We start from the raw sequence: 20,600 nt of genomic DNA, 5'->3' as shown, positions 1-20,600 counted from the left end.
AAAAAAAAAAAAAAAAAAAAGTGGCCTGGCCTCTAGCTTTGGGTCACCTTCCATTTCCCACCCTCCTGTCTGCTGTGGTAAGGTCCCTGCTTTCTCACATGCTCTGAGCAAGGCTGGATTTCTGCCTTCAGAACTACAGCAGCACAGACATTTTATTTCTGGCCAGTAGTAATCCTGACTTCAGTTTACGAAACTGTATTTGCACAGATCAACAGGGGCAGAGGTTGACTATGGTATTTTGTACAAAATAAATAGGGAAGGGAACAGTAGTTTTCCTGCTTTAAGAAATTTTTTATATATGTGTGTGTGTGTGCGTATATATATGTATATATGTTCATAGCTATGTCTCAGTGCTTCTAATACATAAATTAGTTCTGATTCCAGCACAGTTATGCTAAATTCATTCCAAAGTAATCCAAGCAAAGAAAGAGATGCCTTTTGCCTTGATAATGGGATAACTCAGAAGCATCTGGGGGCTTTTTTGCTCAGTATCAGATTAGTTTTTATTTCTAGTCTGTTCTGACAAGCTAAAACTAATAATTTCTTATGCTTCCAGTAGTAGCTTTCTATAGACCAAAGCCTTGAACCTGTCCTGAACATCTGAAGCAGGTAGGCTGCAGCTGAATGTGGGAGGAAACTGTCCCATTTCCACTAGAGTGACATGCAGTAATAGTGAGGTGTACCATTCCAGAAATAAGTGAGTTTTGGGTGTGCAAGCCTTGCCGGAAACAGGAGCGGTTGAGGCTCCTTGGTGACAACTAGTGACTGTTTCTATGCGGTCACAACTGAGAGCTCTGAATTGACTACAGGGCCATTTGTCTGAGTTAAACCAGACAGCTTGTGATAACACTGCACCTAATCACTTCTAGAAGTATCGTTTAGACACTGTTTCAATTGAAAAAGCTGATTTGATGCTAATGAGCCCAACTTCTAAATGCTGGCTGGGAAAGTCAGCACCTTTGCAAAGTTACAGTAGCTTCAGTCATAAAATAGTGACTTCATGACAAAAAGATGCACATAATTATCTGGCTAGAGGGAGATTTAATTAAAACCTAAAGCCTGGGTTTGTGAAATTTTAGGACAGGCTGGAAAGGTGAGAAACCTTTACGTGAGAGCAGCAGGAATGTACGGAGCTCTGCCTGGTGCAGGGTAATGCGCTGGCTGTGCTTGTAGGTAGGGTTGAAGGGGCAGACTAGCAAAAGGGGACAATGTTGGTGGCTGCTACAGGTCACCTGATCAGGAAAAAGTATATGATGCCTTCAGCAGGAAGTAGCCTCAGGTTTACAGGCCCTGGGGCTCGTGGGAGATTTGAACTACCCTGATATCTGGAGGGACAACACAGCAAGGCAAGAAATCCAGGGGGTTCCTGAAGAGCATCAACGAGAACTTTCTGATGCAGAGGAATAATTGAGGAGGGGTGCTCTGCTGAACCTTGTATTTGAACAGGAAGAAGGGCTGCTTGGAGATGTGAAAGCTAGGGGTGATCTTGGATGCAGTGATCATGGTGGATCCTGCAAAGAGGGAGCAGGGCAAAAAAAAAATAAAACCAGGATCACAACCCTGGACTTCAGGAGAACAAGCTTTGACCTCTTCAGGGACCTGCTTGGAAGAATCCCGTTGGAGAGAGCCATAACTGCAAAGGGTGGTTGGAGTGGAGAGGTGGTTGATGGCCAAGACCCATCTGGAATTTAATCTGGTGAAGGATGCCAAGGGCAGCAAGAAGGGCTTCTTTAAACACCTCGCTAACAAAAGGAAGGCAAGTGGAAATGTGGAATGGCTKCTGGATGGGGCAAGGCCCTSGTGACAAAGGATCCAGAAAAGGCAGATACTGAACGTTACCTTCAGCTCAGTCTGGTGAGACCAGCCTTCAGGCATCTCCAGTCCTGAGTACCAGGGAGAAAGTCTGGAGAACAGAAGACATACTTTACCTTGGTGGAGAGAGATTGGGTTAGGGAATTATTTTTAAGCAAGCTGGATCCTAAGTCCTGATCAGAGGCCCCTGCAAGTGCTGAGGGAGCTGGTGGATGTCGCTGCAGGGCCACTCAAGCATATTTGCAAGCAGGAGAAGTGGTTGACTAAAAGAAAGCAAATGTCACTCCAGTCAAAAAGGGCAAGACTGACCCTGGGAACTACAAGACAGTCAGCTTCACCTCCATCCCTGGAAGGGGTTGACCATGAGACATACATGTCCTTGAGGCAAAGGAGGCCAACAGGATCTGAGCTACAGGCAGAAGAACACCGCCAGCAGGTGGAGAGATCCTTCCCTTCTACCTAGCCCTGGGGAGGCCACAGCTACAGTACTGTCCAGTTCTGAGCTCCCTGGTATGAGAGAGAGACAGAGCTACTGGAGCAAGTCTAGCAAAGGGCTAAGATGATCAAGGTAGTGCAACATCTCTCATATGAGGAAAAGCTGAGAGAGCACAGACTGAGCAGGAGGAAAATTTATCAATGCATTTAAATAATAATAAATAATAATAATAAATAATAATCCCCCTGAAGGGAGGATTAAAGAGAAATGGGCCAGACTCTTCTCAGTGGTGCCCAGTGACAGGATGAAAGGCAACAGGAACAAACTGAAACACAGGAAGTTCTGCCTGAACATAAGGAGACACTTTTTCAGTGTGAAGGTAACTGAGCACTGGAGCAGGTTGCCCAGAGATGTTGCATGTAGCTTGTCTTCAGAGATCTTTGAAAACCATCTGGACACTTTCCTTCATAAACTGCTCTAGATGACCCTGCTTGGGGAGGATGAGACTAGATGATCTTCAGCAGTCCCTTTCAACTTCAGTGCTCCTGAGATTCTGTGAATACCATTACAGAAAAAAGAAAAATACCATACCACACACTCATTCACATTAGGTAATTCTGATGATAGCAACACTACTTCCAACTTTATGAACCACTTTTCAAAGACAGTAAAATGTCTCAAGTTTTTCATACAAAATCATAAAATTCAAATTCTAACCTGTTTTTCCCCATAGCTAAGGCTAAGACTTTTGGCTTTAGAAATTATTTCTACCTGTGTACTTTATCAGTTTGAAATGGAAGAAAAAGTGACACAAAGATTAAGTGTTTGCTCACTTACTTAAATCTGGGCTAGTTAACTTTGCTACAGGAGTCATCACAGAGACCTAGCCGCAACAGCCCTACCACTGTCAATTGTGTTCATTGGGAGAGGAAAAAAAGGTAGTGAAGAAAAACAAGAAGAGTTCTTTGAATTTGACTGTGGACATCCGTGTCCAAAAAATGTTTGCATTTTCTATGAACTCTGTAACATGTAGAGTACAGAATTAAATAATTAAAGTTTAAATAAAATAAGTGAAACAATAAGTTCAGAACTGAGAAAATATGTTCAATTCTCATAATATGCCATCAGCAAAAACTAAGAAAAATACATACGGAATCAGGTTTTGTATTTAAAATTATTTATTGAAAAACATTTATGTAGCAAACTGGGTTTAATGTACCTAACTGAATGAAGAATGCTTGCTTGGAAAAAAAAAAAAAAAAAAGTACAGCTGCTAAATAATAGAAAAAAGGCTGATATCTTAACAGGAAACAAATGCAGTACTTATACTTTGGAATAAGTTTTATATACTCCACAAAATACTACAAGTCATATCAGATTCTGCATCTGTTCAAAGGCTACAGTTACTCCTGTTCATCTTACAGAGCAAGTAACTATTTATATACATTTGTTTGGAAACAGTTGAAGAGAGAAACTGAAGTTACATGTGGGACACCAAGAAAAATAAATGTGGTCAGTTTTGCTAATAGTATAGGTAACAGTCTGCAATGAGATAGGAAAATAAGGTGCAGATGTGAACTAAAATTTTTAAAACTTTAAAAAAAACTAAATTTCATACTAAAAATTGAATTTATCATTCTGGGCTTGCTATAGATAAAAGACACAGGACAGTAMAACATTGTTATGGCACCTGGTGCATCATCTGATACTGTTTCCCGGTCCTTGAAACTTCTCTTTTGACAGTGTTTTATTGAGTTTGCTGCCTGCAGATGCGTTATTTCTACTCTGAGATTGATCGTATCTTGCAACTGTGGATACTCCATCGACAAACTTGGTTTTGAAGAGGACGTTTGCATTGTTAAACATTCCATCCTTCAAGGATACCACGATAAACTAAAAACAAACAAAATTTTATTAGAATAAATGCTACAATTCAAGTGAGGACTTTAAACAACAATCAAAAAGGCTTCAAAGAAAAGGATTCTTGTAACTTTTCTTGGCTGTTATGTTGGCACTAGCTCTTCAATATTCTGAACATAACTGAAACATCACACTGAGCTAGCAGGTTAACTTTTGCTATGGTTATCGTGCATGTCTGTGGTCATACTCCAGATCTTGGTCTCTTCATTTCAGAGTAAGTAACAACAAAATATAGAATGCCTTTTCTTGGCACACAAGTCATTGGAAAACACTGTCACCAGTTTTATAAGAATGGAATGCATGATCCCTTTAAGTCCCAAAGTATCTTTTAAGTTATTTCACAATACTGGTAACAAATGTTCCTACCACTAAATAGAGGTAAGTACCACATTTCATTCAGAGGAATTAATTTCTTCAATTCTGTAGATTTTTCATGCTTACACCACAGTGTTACAAAGACGTGCCTGACTTATTTTAACAGGGCCCAAAACAAAATAGTTTCAATTCAATTCAATTTGAAAATTTGTAGCATTAAAAAAAAAAAAAGTCCAAATGTAGGTCATGCTTTGAATTGGTCATATCGCAGATACTCCTCCATATTACAACCCATTTCTTCACTGCACAATTGCTTATATTAAAGGGAAATGCTTAGAAGTTTGACTGTAGCCATATCATCAGAGCAGCCTACAGCTGAAAGGCTTAGAAATACAAAATGCTTATCAGGAAGAAAATATCTAAACACCTGTGGCTCCCCAATGGCAGACTGTCTTTGAAAATAATGTGATGCATATATAGATTGTCAGAATAGTTTCAAAATCATACCTGGGAATGTCTGAAATGAGTGTGTAGCATCTGTCCAATGTTCTGGGTATGAGAGAGATCAAGAGCTGCATCCACTTCATCCAGAATATAAATTGGGGCAGGTTTGAAGAGAAGCATGGCTAAGATCAAAGACAAAGCCACCAATGATCTAGTACAGAGAACAAGAAAATTATGTTTTGCCCTCTAGTTTGAAAGACTTTCTCTTATTAGAAACAATCATTTGATAATAATAAGACGCTCTCAGAAGCAGATTCACGCTGTGAGTTCTGGAGAGGCAGAATAACAACTTCTGCCACAAGGTCTGATTTCAAAATGTGAAGACTTCTGCCAAAAATGGGTTATGTTACTTCTTCTTTTTTTATCTTTTATCAGGAAACAAGGTTAGATTATGGTATTTAAGATCATGCTGCTACTTTACCTATTTTCAATTGTGAGCTTTATAGTACTGTTTCTAAAACTTGTAATTGTACAGGTTCTTTCTCTGTTTGCCAGAGGATTCTTTATCTCTATTTCACCTCTTCCTAAATTCTATTTTTACTTTCTAATTTGTCAGATTTTCCTTAGAAGTTGCTGTACTGCTGCCAAAAGAGCACATGCCCTACATAGCAGCTGAAATCCCTCCTAAAGGTACTAGAGGAGAAAACAGAGAAGAAAACATTTTCATTATACAGCTTTTGAATTCAGAAAGAACTTGTCTACATAGATTTTTGAGACTACAGCTCAAAGATGGGAACATTTAGTGTCAACACTAACTCCCTATTACCTGGAGTTAACGCAGTTTTCCTATCAATCAATTCATTTTTGCCACTTCTCAGTGGAGTGAAATTTTTTTCTGTTATTATACGTTACACATTAAGCAACACAATGTTTAAAGTCAAATTCCTTTTGTTTTGGCATGTCTTTCACAGGCAAGGATATTATTGCATTTAAACTGAACTAAATTAGTAATATTTTGAATATTAAATCAAATTGGTGAAATCAGAGACTATCTCTTTCCAGGTAAAAATACTAATTTCCTTTTTTTGAAGTATAGTTAGTTGGATTTATAACATACACAATTGCAATGGAAAACAAATACAGGTTACCAACCTTTGACCTCCACTAAGTTCTGTTAAATTTTCCTTCCACATGTTTCCTAAGGCCACTCTGAACTCCAGACCATCTAACACATTTTGACATTTAGCTGCTGCCAGCATAGCTTTGGCTCCTGGTAGTAGCGTTGAGAAAATTGAACCAAAGTCTTTGTTCACCTAAAAGCCAGACCATCACAGATACTTGTAAAGACTTTGAATCAAGACCTGCTGCATACTTCAAATGGTAAGCTGCATTATGATCTAGCTTTTTGCTCAATTTAACCCAATTAATTCTCATATTTGGAAGATTAGAGCATATTGGACAGTGAGAAAACATTAGCACAAGGAATCTTTTTTTTTCTGTACTGAAAACAAAAGCAAGATTCAGGAATGTATGTAGGACACTTTAGACAGCATTTCAGAAAAAAACATTAGAATGTGTTGCATTTCAACCAGGAAATGGTTATACCCTATATCAGATTTATTAACTACTAGATTATTATTTATCTGGATTAAAAGAATTATTAAAAGTAGAAGCACCTTGTAAGAGGCACACATGGACACCCTCCCACTCACACACCTTTTCCTCTCAGAAATACTTAAACAATGGCCAAATAGTGGATATGATGCAGTTTTATAAATCTAGATTACAAGTCCATAGGGCAAGAAGTGCACCTGAGAACTTATTATTATACTTAAAAGCTTATGAAGCTTTTAAATGAAATTCAAAGACTACAAAATCTTGTTCAGTGTAAACCAAGAGCTAAGAGTGTCTTAGCGATTTATTGAGTACAGTCAATAATAATTAAAACTGATACTTCTCGCTCTGATACAGTTGTGAGCAGTTTAAGTTATTTGACCGGATATGCTAATAAATCTTCTTAAAGGCCAAGAACTTAGGACAGGGACAGCAGAACAGGATACATCAAGAAAACCTCCTAGGTAGAATATTATACCAGGAAAAAAATATGTATTTTTGATATTGTACTTAATGAGAGAGAGAACTAATAAGAAAGTAGAATGCTTTGACAATAGAAGTATAAATCAGCTGTTGCTCTGTTCCAGTATTACCTAGCCCACCAGGGACAGGAACCCTAAGCCAAGGCCACATTGCTTGGGACTACTATATGGTCAGAGACCAAAAAGACTAACTCTAGACAGAGATCTAAGTGTGCGCACACACGCACGTGCGCGCGCACACACACACGTGCGCGCGCACACACACACACACGTTGGAGTAAACAAGAGTAGAATATCAGTCTGAGAGAAGCAATGATTTCAGTATGCAAGTGTAGCTTAACCCTACTTCTATTTTTGCAGGCACTGAAAGAAAATGGTTAACTAATTTTGCAGGTCTGTTATCTTTACAGTTCTCAGATAGAATTCACTCCTTATCCTCAAAGTAGAGGCAAACACAGGAGAAAAAATGGCTGTTTTGTAATTTAAATGCTAGGAATTGAGATTAGTTCAGGAATGAGACACGAGGATATTTTCACAGAAACAATTCAAAACATACTAGCTTATACTAATACTAAACTAAGAGGAACTTGATTGTCAAAAGAAAATACGTGCTAAAATGTGAAAATTGAGTGGCATACCTTTTGCCAAGCGATGTACAAAGCTTCATTTTTCTTCTGGTCAAGCTCTTCAATAGTTGCAAGAATTTTAGACTTGTCATTCTCTACAATTCTTTTTTTCTTCATTAAGTCATTGTACTGTGCAATGAGAAGAGTGATTTCAGTGAATCCAGTACTCAATATTTTGTGCAAATCTCATTAAGATTATAGACAGTTAAACTGTGCATATGAAATAGTTATTATTCACAAAACTGAAATCACAAGCATACATTTAACTGTAAGCAGGATTCATGTTTTAGGATATTATTTATGTTTTTTTTAACAACAAGCAATAAAGACCATCATTACTTCATGAAAGTTGCACTTCCTTTCCAGTCTAGTCATGCTTTATTATAAAATTTGCTTTCCACAAAAGAAAGGATGCTTCTGCAGACAAACAGGGGAAATAGACAAATTCTAGTCATGAAAAAGTAGTACGGTTAAAATGTCACAAGTTCATTAATTATGTAATTCTGAAATACTATAATGGATACTATAAAACTTGCCTAATGCTGCTATTGGTGACTTAAGAATGGACTGATGTAGGGGAAGGAATTAAATTAGTTTTTTTACCATCCAAAGTCAAGAAAGATTATGCCTAACCTAGATTACTAGCGCACAAATAGTTCAATCATGTAAAATTAGTAGCAAAGATTTTACAAAGGGTTGTCCTGTTACCTGAAAATTTAMTATTATTTTAGGGGATATTCAGAAACAGAGCATACTGAAAATAAGGCTGTATTATACATAATATGATATACCCAACCTGAACAATCTCTAAAGTTAAAGCATAGAATATTTACCCTCTCTTCTGCCTCAGAAAGCATATTCATAGCTCTCATGTTCACATTTCGTCCCAGTTTCTCTTTTTTCTCCTGCAATTTCTGCAGCTTCTGACCAGCTTCTTTAAGATTGTTAGTTTTGAAGTCATAGGCTGTGTTTGGCTGACCAAAAAGTGGTTTCTCTGAAGCTATCCATTCATGTTCTTTCAACATTTTGGCCACCTGCGAATATATAAGTATACATGCTGAGGCTGTATTTTTAATATGCAAAAACAACAAMCCCCCCCCCAACATTCTAAAACTCCTCTACAACATTAATTTATTTATCCCCACACAGCATAGATGGGTATCTTTACAAGGCTTTATGTGATTTCCAAGCCTGTAGGAGAACCAAATTTTAGAGAAGCTTTCACATGTAACTTGAAACATTTGTTTTTTTCCATTTTTGGATAAGATAYTGCTATTGACTTGCTAGATCAGCTTTTATAATTAGTACTTAATTGGTCCAAAAGATCAGTTTTCTTTTCATTGACTGTCTTCCCACTCTGATTGTTTTCTATTAGTCTACATTCACAAGCTGTATTATACCACATAGATCAATTCCTACAATTCCTGCCCCYTCTTTTTGCACAAAAACTTTTTCTAAACCTGCCAATGTCAGTGCATATTATAAGAAAAGGCTACTTCCTTTGCATGTAGTGAAGGAAATAAGCACTTTCATTTACCAGATGCAAGGAAAAGCATTTTGAAATACCTTAGCAGCAGCTTCGGCAGTCTCTTGTTCATGTTTGCTGATGTTGTGTTCTAATGCTTTAACCTTAAGCTGCAATTCATTGTTTTGTTCTCTATACATTACTGTCTCTGCAGATTTGGCTTTAATCTCTTTATCATGTACAGCAATTATTTCCTTCTGCTTGGCCAGCTCCTTCTGGGCTTTCTCTACAGACTCCTGAAAAAAAAAAAAACGGGACTGCCATGTGTTAGACCTCCTCTTTTAAAAAACTAGTGCAAAGGAAAAAAAAAAAGAAAAAAAGAAAAAAGAGAGAGAGAGAATTGACAGTAAGAAAGGGGGAAAATTCAGAAATAAATAACTACTTAAGACTGAACATAAAATGAGTGCTGGCAAAACAAAACAAAACAAAACACACGCTGTAACTTAAGCTTTAGAGGATGTTATCTTAAGTCATACCAAAACTGAAAACATAACACATTCACTTTTACCTTGGTCTTGGACACCTCAGCTACCATAGCATTAACCTGTCCCTCGAAGGATTTGATAGCTTCATCTGCAGCTTCCACCTGTTGTTTGTAGGAGGACTGTTCTCGTTTTAGCTCTTCAAGTTCCAGAACTAACGCTTCAACTTCCTAAATAGATATGTTCAGAAGTACCAAGGTGGTTACACTTAAATGGAAAGAAGTAATATCCTGTTTGATGTAATAAATGCTGTAGAAGACATTACAGTCTCTGTTCTTCAGTAGTGATCTCACAAAAAAGAATCAGAAATTTCTACATGGTAGTAACTACAAATTAACATATTTTCTGAAATTCATAATAAAAAAAATTTAGAGAATCAAACTTTTGCAGTCCCCTTCTGCTTACTGCAACAGCAATTTCACAATGCAAGAAGTCAAGAGTACAGGTTTTACCTGCTGCTTTTCTTTAGTTTTTTTGCTTGAAGCATCTGCATTTTTCTTTGTGTCATCCAGTTTCTGCTGGGCATCTTTTAGTTCTTTTTCACGCTCTGCTTCTGCATTTTTCATTTTGTTCTCTAACACCGTGTATTTTTCTTCTGCTTTCTTTTGACTCTGTTTGGTTGTCCTTAACGTCTCTTCACATTGCTCTGAATCAAGAAGTACAGTACTGAAGTTGGACATTGCTCTCATCCTTAAGTTTATGTACTAAACTCCAGCTGAAATAATCATTCTCTACTAGTAAGTTTGCCCATTACTGCAGTCAGCTATTTTAATGATTTCTCTTTTAAGACAGTATATTACTGTTACCAATTATTTGTAAGAYAGCAAACAAAACCATTCAGGTTACTGAAAATAAGCCCCCTGCCTTTTTTAAACATATGGGCAAAGACATGCCATATCACACAATCCATCATAGATTTGGTAAGGTTGGAATGGACCTCTGGAGATCATCTAGTCCAATCCCCTTGCTCAAACAGGGTCACCTAGAGCACGTTAGACAACGTTGCAGCAACAAGGACCCGGCCTTGCTGAAGGCCATGCTTGAACTACGGACCTTTAGATCTTTAGTCTAACACTCTTCCAGTTGAGCTACTTCGGCCTCTACCAAGAAGTGTTTGTGAAATGGCTACCAGATAAGATATCTCATCCTTAATAGAGCATCAGTTTTATTCCTTCTATCATTTTTTTTCCCTTTAAACGTTTACATACTGCTGCATTTCCTTCCTTTTACGTTCTTCCTTAGCTATATGAACAGCATTTCTTTCCAATGCTTTCTTGTGAAGCTATTTGTACTTCAAACTGTACACATATACAAAACCAATGATGGGGGGGGCACAAAAAACACAGCTCAGATTTGGGATTAAATCTATTATAAAACTTACATGTAATGACATTTTTCTAGTTATTATAAACATACACAACTCCAAATAAGTATATGAAGTATACTGCAAGAGAAGGAGCTACTTTATCCAAACCTTCCTGTATGCTCATTGATTATGATTGTGTTTATATATTCCAAAATATATTAAGCTAATACTTTTATATGTGAACATATATGCTTTTAAAAGCAAATATTTTGCTACAGAAGCATCTGAACAATATCTATCTCATTTTCAGCAATTAGCTTTCAGTTAAAAATGAGAATATTTGTCTCACCAATGGTTTTCTTCAGGGCATTCAGTTCTTCTTCTTGTTTGTGATAAGCACTTTGCTGAAGCTTGGTTTGCAATAGCTCTGCTTCTTCGGACTTCATCTCCCACTGCTGCTTCAGTTGCCGGTACCTTTGAAGAAAGTAAGTGATATAGAATGTTATTATGAAGATACCCAGCACTTCAGTTTCTATGCATATATAGAAGATTTATATTCTTATTCTAATGTGAGATATAATGACACAGTGATGAGTGACGCCACTGAAGACCCAGTTTCCTGATCCCAAACTTCATTTGCAATCCATAAGGGCTATAAAACAAACAAGCCCACATAGATGAAAGTCTGATACAGTTTCTTTAAAGGCTGTCATGAAGTCTACAGGTATGCGCAATTCAAGTTACTATATGTGCAACCCATAGTTATGTAGCCTCCAAAAAACCTATAAGAACGAAAAAATGCAACAGATAATGAAGTATGGCAACAATTCAGAGCTCATGTTCTTCAGCCAGCAGCAAGATAGATATTAGACAGAAACATTAAAGAAAAATTACAACTAAGTGAGACTAGTTCCTTCCTTTTGTTATATTTCTGAAAAATAATTATGACAAACTGAAAAAACCTGAAACAATTTGAAAAATAAATCCAGCAAGTAAATAACTCATATAAAACACTACCTTTTCATGGGATTTTATGGAACCAATCAAATATATGTTATGATCCATCTGTTTAGAGAGATCTCCAGTAATTGATTAAAGCTGAAATCAAAGTAACTGAGATCAAATATAGTTATGTAATTTAAATCTTTACAACAGTATCTGTCAGATACTTCCCTTTAAGATCGTTATAGATTCTTGGAAGAAAAAAGTCAGAGCTATCCTAATCTGTAATTCTGAATGGGTGTTACAAAAGAGGACTGAAGCAGATCTGTTTTTTGGTGTACTTAAAGTGAACATCTGTAACCTTGTACTGATTTCCAATAGACATCATTATTTACTATTTTTTAAAAAATTATTATTTATTCTTTATGTTTGCTGGTTCCTTCACTTCTTGGGAAAACAGTCCAGCTGTTCTGCATATTAACTTCTCCCTGGCCCTATGCTCTCTAGAAGTATTTAAGTTATAGTCACATGAGAGAAATAACAAACATTTATATAGGGCAACTCTTACTTTTCAGCAACATTCTTCAAGCTTGCCAGCTCTTTTTCCACAGTTTCAAGTTCAGATTCCTTCACTCTGAGTTCTGCTTCAACATCTTTCATTTCTTGAAGTTTAGACAATATTGGTGCAGCCTGTGAGCACGCACCTGTTAATGGAAAAAAAAAAAAAAAAAGCTAAGCTAGTTGGAATTAGTGAATTCACATTGGCAAATAATGAATTCTAAATGATAATGATGCAGGTTGTGAAATATTTGTTTTATTGTTTTCTTTTGTAACTAATATGACTTGACAGTTTTTTACCTTAATCCACAAGTATTTCCCCAATACTCTTCCTAGAAGATTCTACAGCCAAATAAGGTTTAAGTATTTTAAATCAAAACTTCTTTACGCACAGCGTTTGTCATTAATGTTCCTTTTTCTATTCTAATTGTACTCAGATTTCAGTCTAAAAAAAATTACAGACCATGTCTTTGCTCAAAGAGATCAAATTATCCCAAGTATGAGTCTAACTACAATTTCACTGTTCCCTTAAAAAAAACATGCAGAGCAGTAAGCAATCCAACACAAACACCATATTATTATATAAATAAAACAGCAGTTGCCTCCACTTAGAGTGCCCTGGGGGTCAAATGTATCTCCTTCAAGGGTAACACTTTTTATCATTATCCTTTTGTCAAAGGTCACTCTCTTAGCATTGTCCATTTTATCACAAACCAGTGTTGTTCCAAACACATATTCCATGGCCTTCTGCAGTTCAGATTCATACTCAACCAGAGAAAGGGCCAAATGCAAGTTATCCCTGCCAACCTAAAAATTGAAAGAAATGAAATTAGTATGCCTGAAGTTACAAATTTTTATAATTCTGTTTTTGGCATCTCTTGATAAAGACACTTATTAGGAACATTGTCATTAAAAAAAGGGATTAAAAATGGAATAATAATTCAATTAAACATTGCACAGCTTAAGGATTACAAATGAAACAATAAAATTAAGATATCCTCAAATGCCAAAGAAATTCTTCTTAAAATACAATTAAAAAAGCTAGGTTTGGGCTATAAATAAATAAAAGGCATCCAAGCAAAATAATACTTTCATTAACATACCAAACTTTTGGCCAGCTTGACAGTTTCTTGTCCAACACACCTAGCCGAAATTCTATTTAGTGGAATGATAGTATATCGTCTCTTTAGTTCACCTTTTTCTAGAAGTTTTTTACCAGTAACCTAGAATGAAGAGTTACAGAGCACACATGAATATGTAATTGATTTTGAAAATTAAGATAATATGAAGATGTAATAGGAATACAAATTTACCATTGGTAACAACTATGCGTGATTATTGATCTAATTTAAGCATCAGCATTCACCCAAACTACTCTGAAGCAATCATCAGTCACAAAATACAGGATTTCTAACACTGAATCACATGACCTAATCTCAATATTTAGACTTCTGTATTAAATAACAAACATACCTCTGAGTCCACAACGACGTTATAGAGCTTTCCTCCAGCCACCACTTCTAGGGCTTTTGCTGTGGATACGTCTTTCACAATGATAAGTGATGCAACAAGGCCTTTTACATTGTTTGGATTCCAATTTTTTTCTGGATCTCTTAAAATAAATTACAGTTATGATATCATAGGTATGATCCTCTTCCCCATTTCTTTAAAAAAGTGCTATTAAAAACTCATACTACTTATTACAGTGGTATAACAAAGTTCTATRAGGAAAAAAAACAAAAATTGATTAAAATAAGTATTTCAGAACAAAGGAGTTATCAAAGAAGTGTCAGTTGAAGTCAAGAGAAAAAGGTTTTTCTATTTGATTTTTTCAATCAGTCCTTTAATGGGTGTCATCTCCAGAAATATGGAGGAAAAGAAGGTGATCAGGAGTAGTCAGCATGGATTCACCAAGGGGAAATCCTGCTTAACCTGCTCCACCTGCTAGTGGAGTCCCCCAGGGCTCAGTACTGGGTCCCATCCTGTTCAACTTCTTCATCTGTGACCTGGATGAGGGGACAGAGTGCCTCCTCAGCAAGTTTGCTGATGCTATGAAGCTGGGAGGAGTGGCTGACACACCTGAGGACTGTGCTGCCATACAGAGAGAGCTGGGCAGGCTGGAGAGTTGGGTGGAGAGGAACCTCCTAAGGTTCAACAAGGGCAAGTGCAGAGTCCTGCACCTAGGGAAAAATAACCCTAGGCACCAGTACAAGCTGGGGGCTGACCTGCTRGAGARCAGCTCTGCAGAGAAGGACCTGGGARTGCTGGTGGATGACAAGTTGACCATGAGCCAGCAATGTGCCCTTATGGCCAGGAAGGCCAATGGTCTCCTGGGGTGCATTAGGAAGAGTGAGGCCAGCAGGTKGAGGGAGGTGATCCTGCCCCTCACCTCAGCCCTGGGGAGGCCTCATCTCGAGTCCTGTGTCCAGTTGTGGGCTCCCCAGGACAAGAGAGACATGGAGCTACTGGAGAGAGTCCAGCGTAGGGCTACAAAGATGATCAGAGGGCTGGAGCACCTGCCCTACGAGGAACGGCTGTGAGAGCTGGGCCTCTTCAGCCTGGGGAAGAGAAGACTGGGGGGGGGGATCTTATCAATGTGTCTAAGCACCTGAAGGGAGGGTGTCAAGGGGATGGGGACAAACTCTTTTCAGTTGTCCCATATGACAGGACAGGAGGCAATGGGCAGAAATTGAAGCACAGGAAGTTCTGSCTGASCGTGAGGGGGAATTTCTTCCCTGTGAGTGACGGAGCACTGGCACAGGTTGCCCAGAGAGGTTGTGGAGTCTCCTTCTGTGGAGATCTTCAAGGCCCACCCGGATGCAACCCTGTCTAACATGCTCTAGGTGACCCTGCTRAGTAGGGAGTTTGGAACTAGATAATCTCCAGAGGTCCCTTCCATCCTTACCGATTCTATGACAATAAGCCAGTAAAAATTACCAGAACATGCAAATGCAGCCTAATTTTGACATAAGCATGTAACTTTGGGGATATGTTTGTTTTTGATTGGCAGAGAAAGATAGGATGTTGAGTTCCACAAAGTAAGTCTATTCATAATTATTAAGGAGCACTCTCTGAAAAGTAATGGTTATATATGAAGACTGATACTGTAGTTTTATATTCAAGAAAAGAAAAAAAGAGAATAATTCATTACAGATACAGAACTTGAGCTGTGGCTTGCAAAACAACAAGCTAACAGGTTAATGGAATTATTTTAAGTCACACAATCCATGCATAAAATGCTGGAGAAGCATTTTAAAATGTTTTAGGATCATTCTGAGACCTTACTTGTACTCAAAATGTAGATTGGGAAACTTGGCCATTAAGCCTTCATATAATTCTCTCAGCCGACTGATATCACGAGTCAATTCCTTCTTTTTTGCTAAAAGCGTTTCTTCWTTTATGTCTAAAAGATTTGAACGAAAACAGAGCACTAAGTATCCAGATCACAGACATGAAGCAGATTAAGTGGTGGTATGCCACACTGATTACATATATACAAAAGATAATTTCAAAATTCTTTCGATGAAGTATTTTTAGATTTCCAGTTTAGTCAAAATATTAACACTAACACGTTCTGAAACGTTCAGAAAAGAGAAATTTTCATATGATGTCTAAAATGGTATTAAGAGAAGCAAGTGATACTTTTGGAAAGGATAACTTTCAACTTCTGTAAAAAAACATTGAGTGTGAAACAAACCTTTACTAAGTGTTTTAAGTGAAGGGAAAAAAAATCTAAAATTCTAAATTTCTTCTAAATTTAAAATTCAAACTGTTGACCTAAAACTTAAATTAATTTGATTTTATATACTATTTTCTGTGGAAGGTAAAAGATCTGCAGTGCTTTTATCAGAGAAATTTCCCTGGGCATGAAAGCAGTATACCTGCTGTTATACATCCTTGTATATTACTTTCCAGATTCTCCCTAAGTTATGCACCTAAAGTCTGTACAAACCTTCATAGTTCAGCTTCTTCATTTCATTTTCAAGTTTTTCTTTAATTTTTCTTACAGCTTCAAATGCTTCTTGGTCTTTCTTGTAGCCCCCATCCATCTTTTTAACTTCAGCTTGTTTTGTCTTTAATTCTTTTTGTGCATATTTCAACTTCATTTCAGCCTAATACAGAATAAGAACACAGAAACAGAAGCTCTTCAAACAATTTGTAAGTGCATATTGAAAGTGCTTGCCCTAATTTGGTGTTTACATAGTTTGTGAAACTTCCCATTGGTTACAGAAATGCAAAAAATGGCCTTGGCCTTTGAAAAGAAGAGCATGGGTGATTTGRAAATAAAAATACAAATAATTTATTTAGATACTGCAGCTTATATTACCAGATGATATTGTGTCCAGGGAAGGAAAGAAACAGGGTAAAATAATGTGAGACACAGCCATTTCCCTTATTTTTCCAGATTTTTTTTTTTTTTTTTTTGGTAAATGAGACCAATGTTCATTTTTAACTTTAAAAATTTAAATTCTTCAGTGAGAACTACTACAACAAAACTTTTGTAACTTAAGAGAAAAATGTAAGCAGTATCTGTTTTGGTTGTGTGAATAGCACATAATTTAACAGAAGAAAACAGTTCCTTCTGAACTCTGTTCAGAATCTCAGGCAACTTTATTCCAAGTCCATTAGATTTGTCATAGAAATAACTTACTATGAATGCACATCATGAGTAGTTGGGTTAATTTCTTCATATCCAACACTGTCAGTAATTTGTCTAACATGAATCCTCTTTTATATCTCAAACGCTAGTTTCTGAATTTTCTCATGACAATGCTATATGGCTCTTCCTATTTATCTATATTCTTGCGAGAATTTTTCACAAATTGTTTTATCAAAGAAGTCATCTTAATGCATATGTCAACCTACATAGTCTCTTGTATAGGTGTTCAGCAAATATTTTTTCATAAGTCTTCGTCCAGCAGAATTCTATTTGGTTCTTGGACAAATTTCAAGAGAAGTGGAAAGGCTGTTTGAGAAAGCCAGAGCTTTGATTTTTACCTGTTTGGCCTCTGTTACTGCTTTGCTGATTTCATTTTTGCATGTCATCATCTGTCCAGCAAGGGTAGCTTCTTCACCATCATCATTGCTGGACAGCCCAGCAGACACAGCATTAAAACGTTTTTGGGCTACAGCTAAAGCATCTGCATCCTTTTTACTTGCATCCTGTAAAGCATTAAGTTCTTCCTGCATTTTCTTTATTTCTTTCTCCTTTGACACTAATGCTTTAGAATCCTTTAGCAAAATGGAGAGAAATAACAATTAAAAAAAGAAGAATCAACTTGAGTCCCATTAAATCTATGTTGTTTAGAAGTGGAGTCATGAATAGTTTTGTCCACCAGATTTCTATGATGCTTTGCCAGACTGATTTTACAATCAGTCTTTGCACATTTTCAAGCATGTACTTGCTCTGTCAACGCACTGAAGACTTGTGAGAAGAAATAAAAAGTGATAACTGCCCAAAAACTAGCAAAAAAAAGCTCCTTCTTCCTAATATCCATCAAGAAAAAATTTCTTTAGTGTTACTCTTTCATTAAAAACATTAACTTCAAGAATATTAAACGTGAATTTTTTTTCCTTTAATATTAAGATCAGCATATTTCCAGAGTGTAAAGCCTTTTTCATGTTATTGGGATCTTTCCTAAGTTTAAGAAAAAAACCTGACAACAACCTAGAGTTGTACTTTCTTCAAATACACATCACTTTTGTAACAGAAATCTACTGCCTATACCATTTGTTTCTGCTTCCTTGATGTCATTCTTGCTGGTCAACTTTGAAAAGGTAAGATAAGAACTTTTTTTCCACCCTTGAGTCTTAACAACTGATTTTGTATTTAAAGAGAAAAATTATATACAAAGGTCTTACCTCCTCCATACTTTTTAACAATTCTTTGCGTTTATTTTCTTCACTTTTTAAGTTCTGCTTCTTGAGATCAAGAGCACTTTGTGCTCTGGTATCAGCTCTCTGAATTTCTGAAAGAGTCTCTTCTAATGAGCGGAGAGCACCACCAAATTCCTACAATCAGAAGCAAAAGAAATTTAATTTAGCCTAAGAGCAGTATTGACTTATAAAATTTCACTACTTGCTCACAGCTATGAGGAAGATAAACATATGATGAGGCTGGGCAGGCAGCAGATTTCAAGGCAAACCAGTCAAAAGCATCTCTTCCTCAGTTGGAAATCTGAATTAATCTGAAGCCATTATGGCAGCACAACATCAGCTATCACTGAACACTGCCCCTGTAAAAAAGCTGCTTTTAGGCATTTAAAGATCCATTAGCCATCTTGTATCCAAACAATTTTGCTGCCCAAAAGTACAGTTCAGTATCAATTTCTTGTTGAACAAATTTCATTTGTCTGTGTGTGTGTGTGTGTGTGTGTGTGTGTGTGTGTGTGTGTAGGAAAAAATCTCTGGCAAAGTTCATTATTGAATGTATGGAGTACAAACAAGAGAAAAAAATGGTTTCTATTATTATTCATTATTTACAGGAATTGGAAGTAAAGATTTCAGTCAAAAATGAAATTGCTAAAAAAATGGATGATTTTTAGACAATGGCTAACAGGAATTTTTTTGTGTGAGAAATATAATAAAAAATAACCATTTCTAGAATTGAACATAGTCTGACAAGTACATGCCTGCTTTCACACATACCTTATCTCTTTTCTTCTCCATTTCTGCTATTTCTTCATTAAGTTGTCTCACTTTCTTTTCGCTTTCAGCTATTGATTGCCGAAGCTTCTCTATATTAGCCTGCATTTCCTTTAATGAATCGGCAGAGCGTACCTTCGTCTCTTCAGCCAGAACAAACTGATAAGCAATATACAGGCGGCTTAAATGCTCTATTGCTCGTGTTACTTTTTGGTACTCTAGATAGGATGATCGTTCCTGAAAAGTCACCAATAATAAAATTAAAACAATACTAACTAGGACCATTATAGAAAGCTTCTAAGTAATTCTACTGCCATTATTATTTGTTATATCCAAGTACTTCTAATGCCATTATTTGTTACAGGAATGAGAATTATGAACGACCACTTTTCATGTTTCACAGAATGTACATCAGGAACTGGAAGAAAGGAATGATTCTTCATGTTCAATAATATATTTAAAAATTTACAGCATTGTACATCACAGGTCTGCTTAGGATGACCTTGGATAAAACAATGATCGTAAAATTGACTATAAACATGGACATATCGCCTGGAAGCATTTTTTCAGCAACAAAGACTTTATTTACTATTTTTATCTAGTTCTCATTGTTTTCTTCCTCTTAACTACGTTCCCTTCCAGAATTTCTTCCAAGCCCTGAATGCCACATCTTCTGTATTTGGTTAGAAGATAAAAATTTTTTAGATCACTTAAAGGATTTCATAAAGCTTGAGAACATGTTATTGTTTTAGCCACTACACACTAGGTCAAAGCCTTTAAACTATTTTTTCAGTACTTTAAGGCCTCTGCCACACTTCTAATTTTTAGTACCTCTTTCAGTTTCTGTAAAGTTGGAGTGATCTCCTCCTCTAAGATCTGAAACAGAAGACAGAACACATTTACTTTCAAATTATATCTTTAAGCATGAATACCTTGTTGCAGATGGAGAAATGAAATATTCTGTAAATCAAAAACATGCCAGACTAGTTATTTTATTATCTTTAAGAACAGTAAAATACACTATACTTTCAACATGGTACCGTTTGAATTTCTTTCAGCTTGGCTTCCTTTTTCTCTATGGTTTTCTGGGCAGCTATTTTCTTGCATTCGTACATTCTAGTCCCAGCTGCTTCTTCAATCATAGCTAAAATCTAAAATAAAGCAATGTGACAGAAATCTGATTTTTTTTTTTATCATCAAGTAAAATATAATAAGCTCAAAACTGAGTAAAACAACTTATGCTCCTTTTTATATCCTAACTTTTTCAAAATACTGATTCTTGTTATCCAAAATAAATCACTAACACTCGAGGGAAAAATCTCCCACAACATTCTTACCTCTGGTGGCTTCATATTTAGAACTTTTGTAATTCGTCCCTGGTGATAAAAAGAGAAAACAAGAACGGTGTTGGTGGACCATGCTACAATATAAAATACTCACTTTTACACACTCTATTAGAAGGTCAAACTTTTTTTTTTTTTTTTTTTTTTTTT

At 36.5% G+C, this 20,600-nt stretch overlaps 1 protein-coding gene across 3 annotated transcripts in view; it reads right to left on the bottom strand.

The window, feature by feature from the left end:
• Positions 1–3,408: 3,408 nt before the first annotated feature.
• The window catches only part of SMC2 (structural maintenance of chromosomes 2), a 20,998-nt gene continuing 3,806 nt past the window's right edge, over positions 3,409–20,600 (bottom strand). For all 3 annotated transcript variants that reach the window (XM_085307871.1, XM_085307870.1, XM_085307872.1), the window contains exons 5-25: positions 20,445–20,483; positions 20,148–20,258; positions 19,939–19,983; positions 19,111–19,344; positions 18,325–18,474; positions 17,461–17,694; positions 16,415–16,574; positions 15,748–15,865; positions 13,936–14,074; positions 13,566–13,685; positions 13,065–13,269; positions 12,473–12,608; positions 11,312–11,436; positions 10,109–10,302; positions 9,683–9,826; positions 9,216–9,410; positions 8,483–8,683; positions 7,662–7,778; positions 6,080–6,240; positions 4,991–5,138; positions 3,409–4,141 (exon numbers count right to left, since the gene is read on the bottom strand). In XM_085307871.1, coding sequence (XP_085163997.1) covers positions 3,947–4,141; positions 4,991–5,138; positions 6,080–6,240; positions 7,662–7,778; positions 8,483–8,683; positions 9,216–9,410; positions 9,683–9,826; positions 10,109–10,302; positions 11,312–11,436; positions 12,473–12,608; positions 13,065–13,269; positions 13,566–13,685; positions 13,936–14,074; positions 15,748–15,865; positions 16,415–16,574; positions 17,461–17,694; positions 18,325–18,474; positions 19,111–19,344; positions 19,939–19,983; positions 20,148–20,258; positions 20,445–20,483 — 3,171 coding nt within the window. In that variant the 3' untranslated portion in view covers positions 3,409–3,946. The remainder of the gene's footprint in view (positions 4,142–4,990; positions 5,139–6,079; positions 6,241–7,661; positions 7,779–8,482; positions 8,684–9,215; positions 9,411–9,682; positions 9,827–10,108; positions 10,303–11,311; positions 11,437–12,472; positions 12,609–13,064; positions 13,270–13,565; positions 13,686–13,935; positions 14,075–15,747; positions 15,866–16,414; positions 16,575–17,460; positions 17,695–18,324; positions 18,475–19,110; positions 19,345–19,938; positions 19,984–20,147; positions 20,259–20,444; positions 20,484–20,600) is intronic.

This window comes from Rhea americana, unplaced genomic scaffold (genome assembly GCF_003343005.1).
Source record: "Rhea americana isolate MKP2758 unplaced genomic scaffold, rheAme1 scaffold_267, whole genome shotgun sequence".
NCBI lineage: Eukaryota > Metazoa > Chordata > Aves > Rheiformes > Rheidae > Rhea > Rhea americana.
This window is presented reverse-complemented; position numbering and strand designations above follow the sequence as displayed.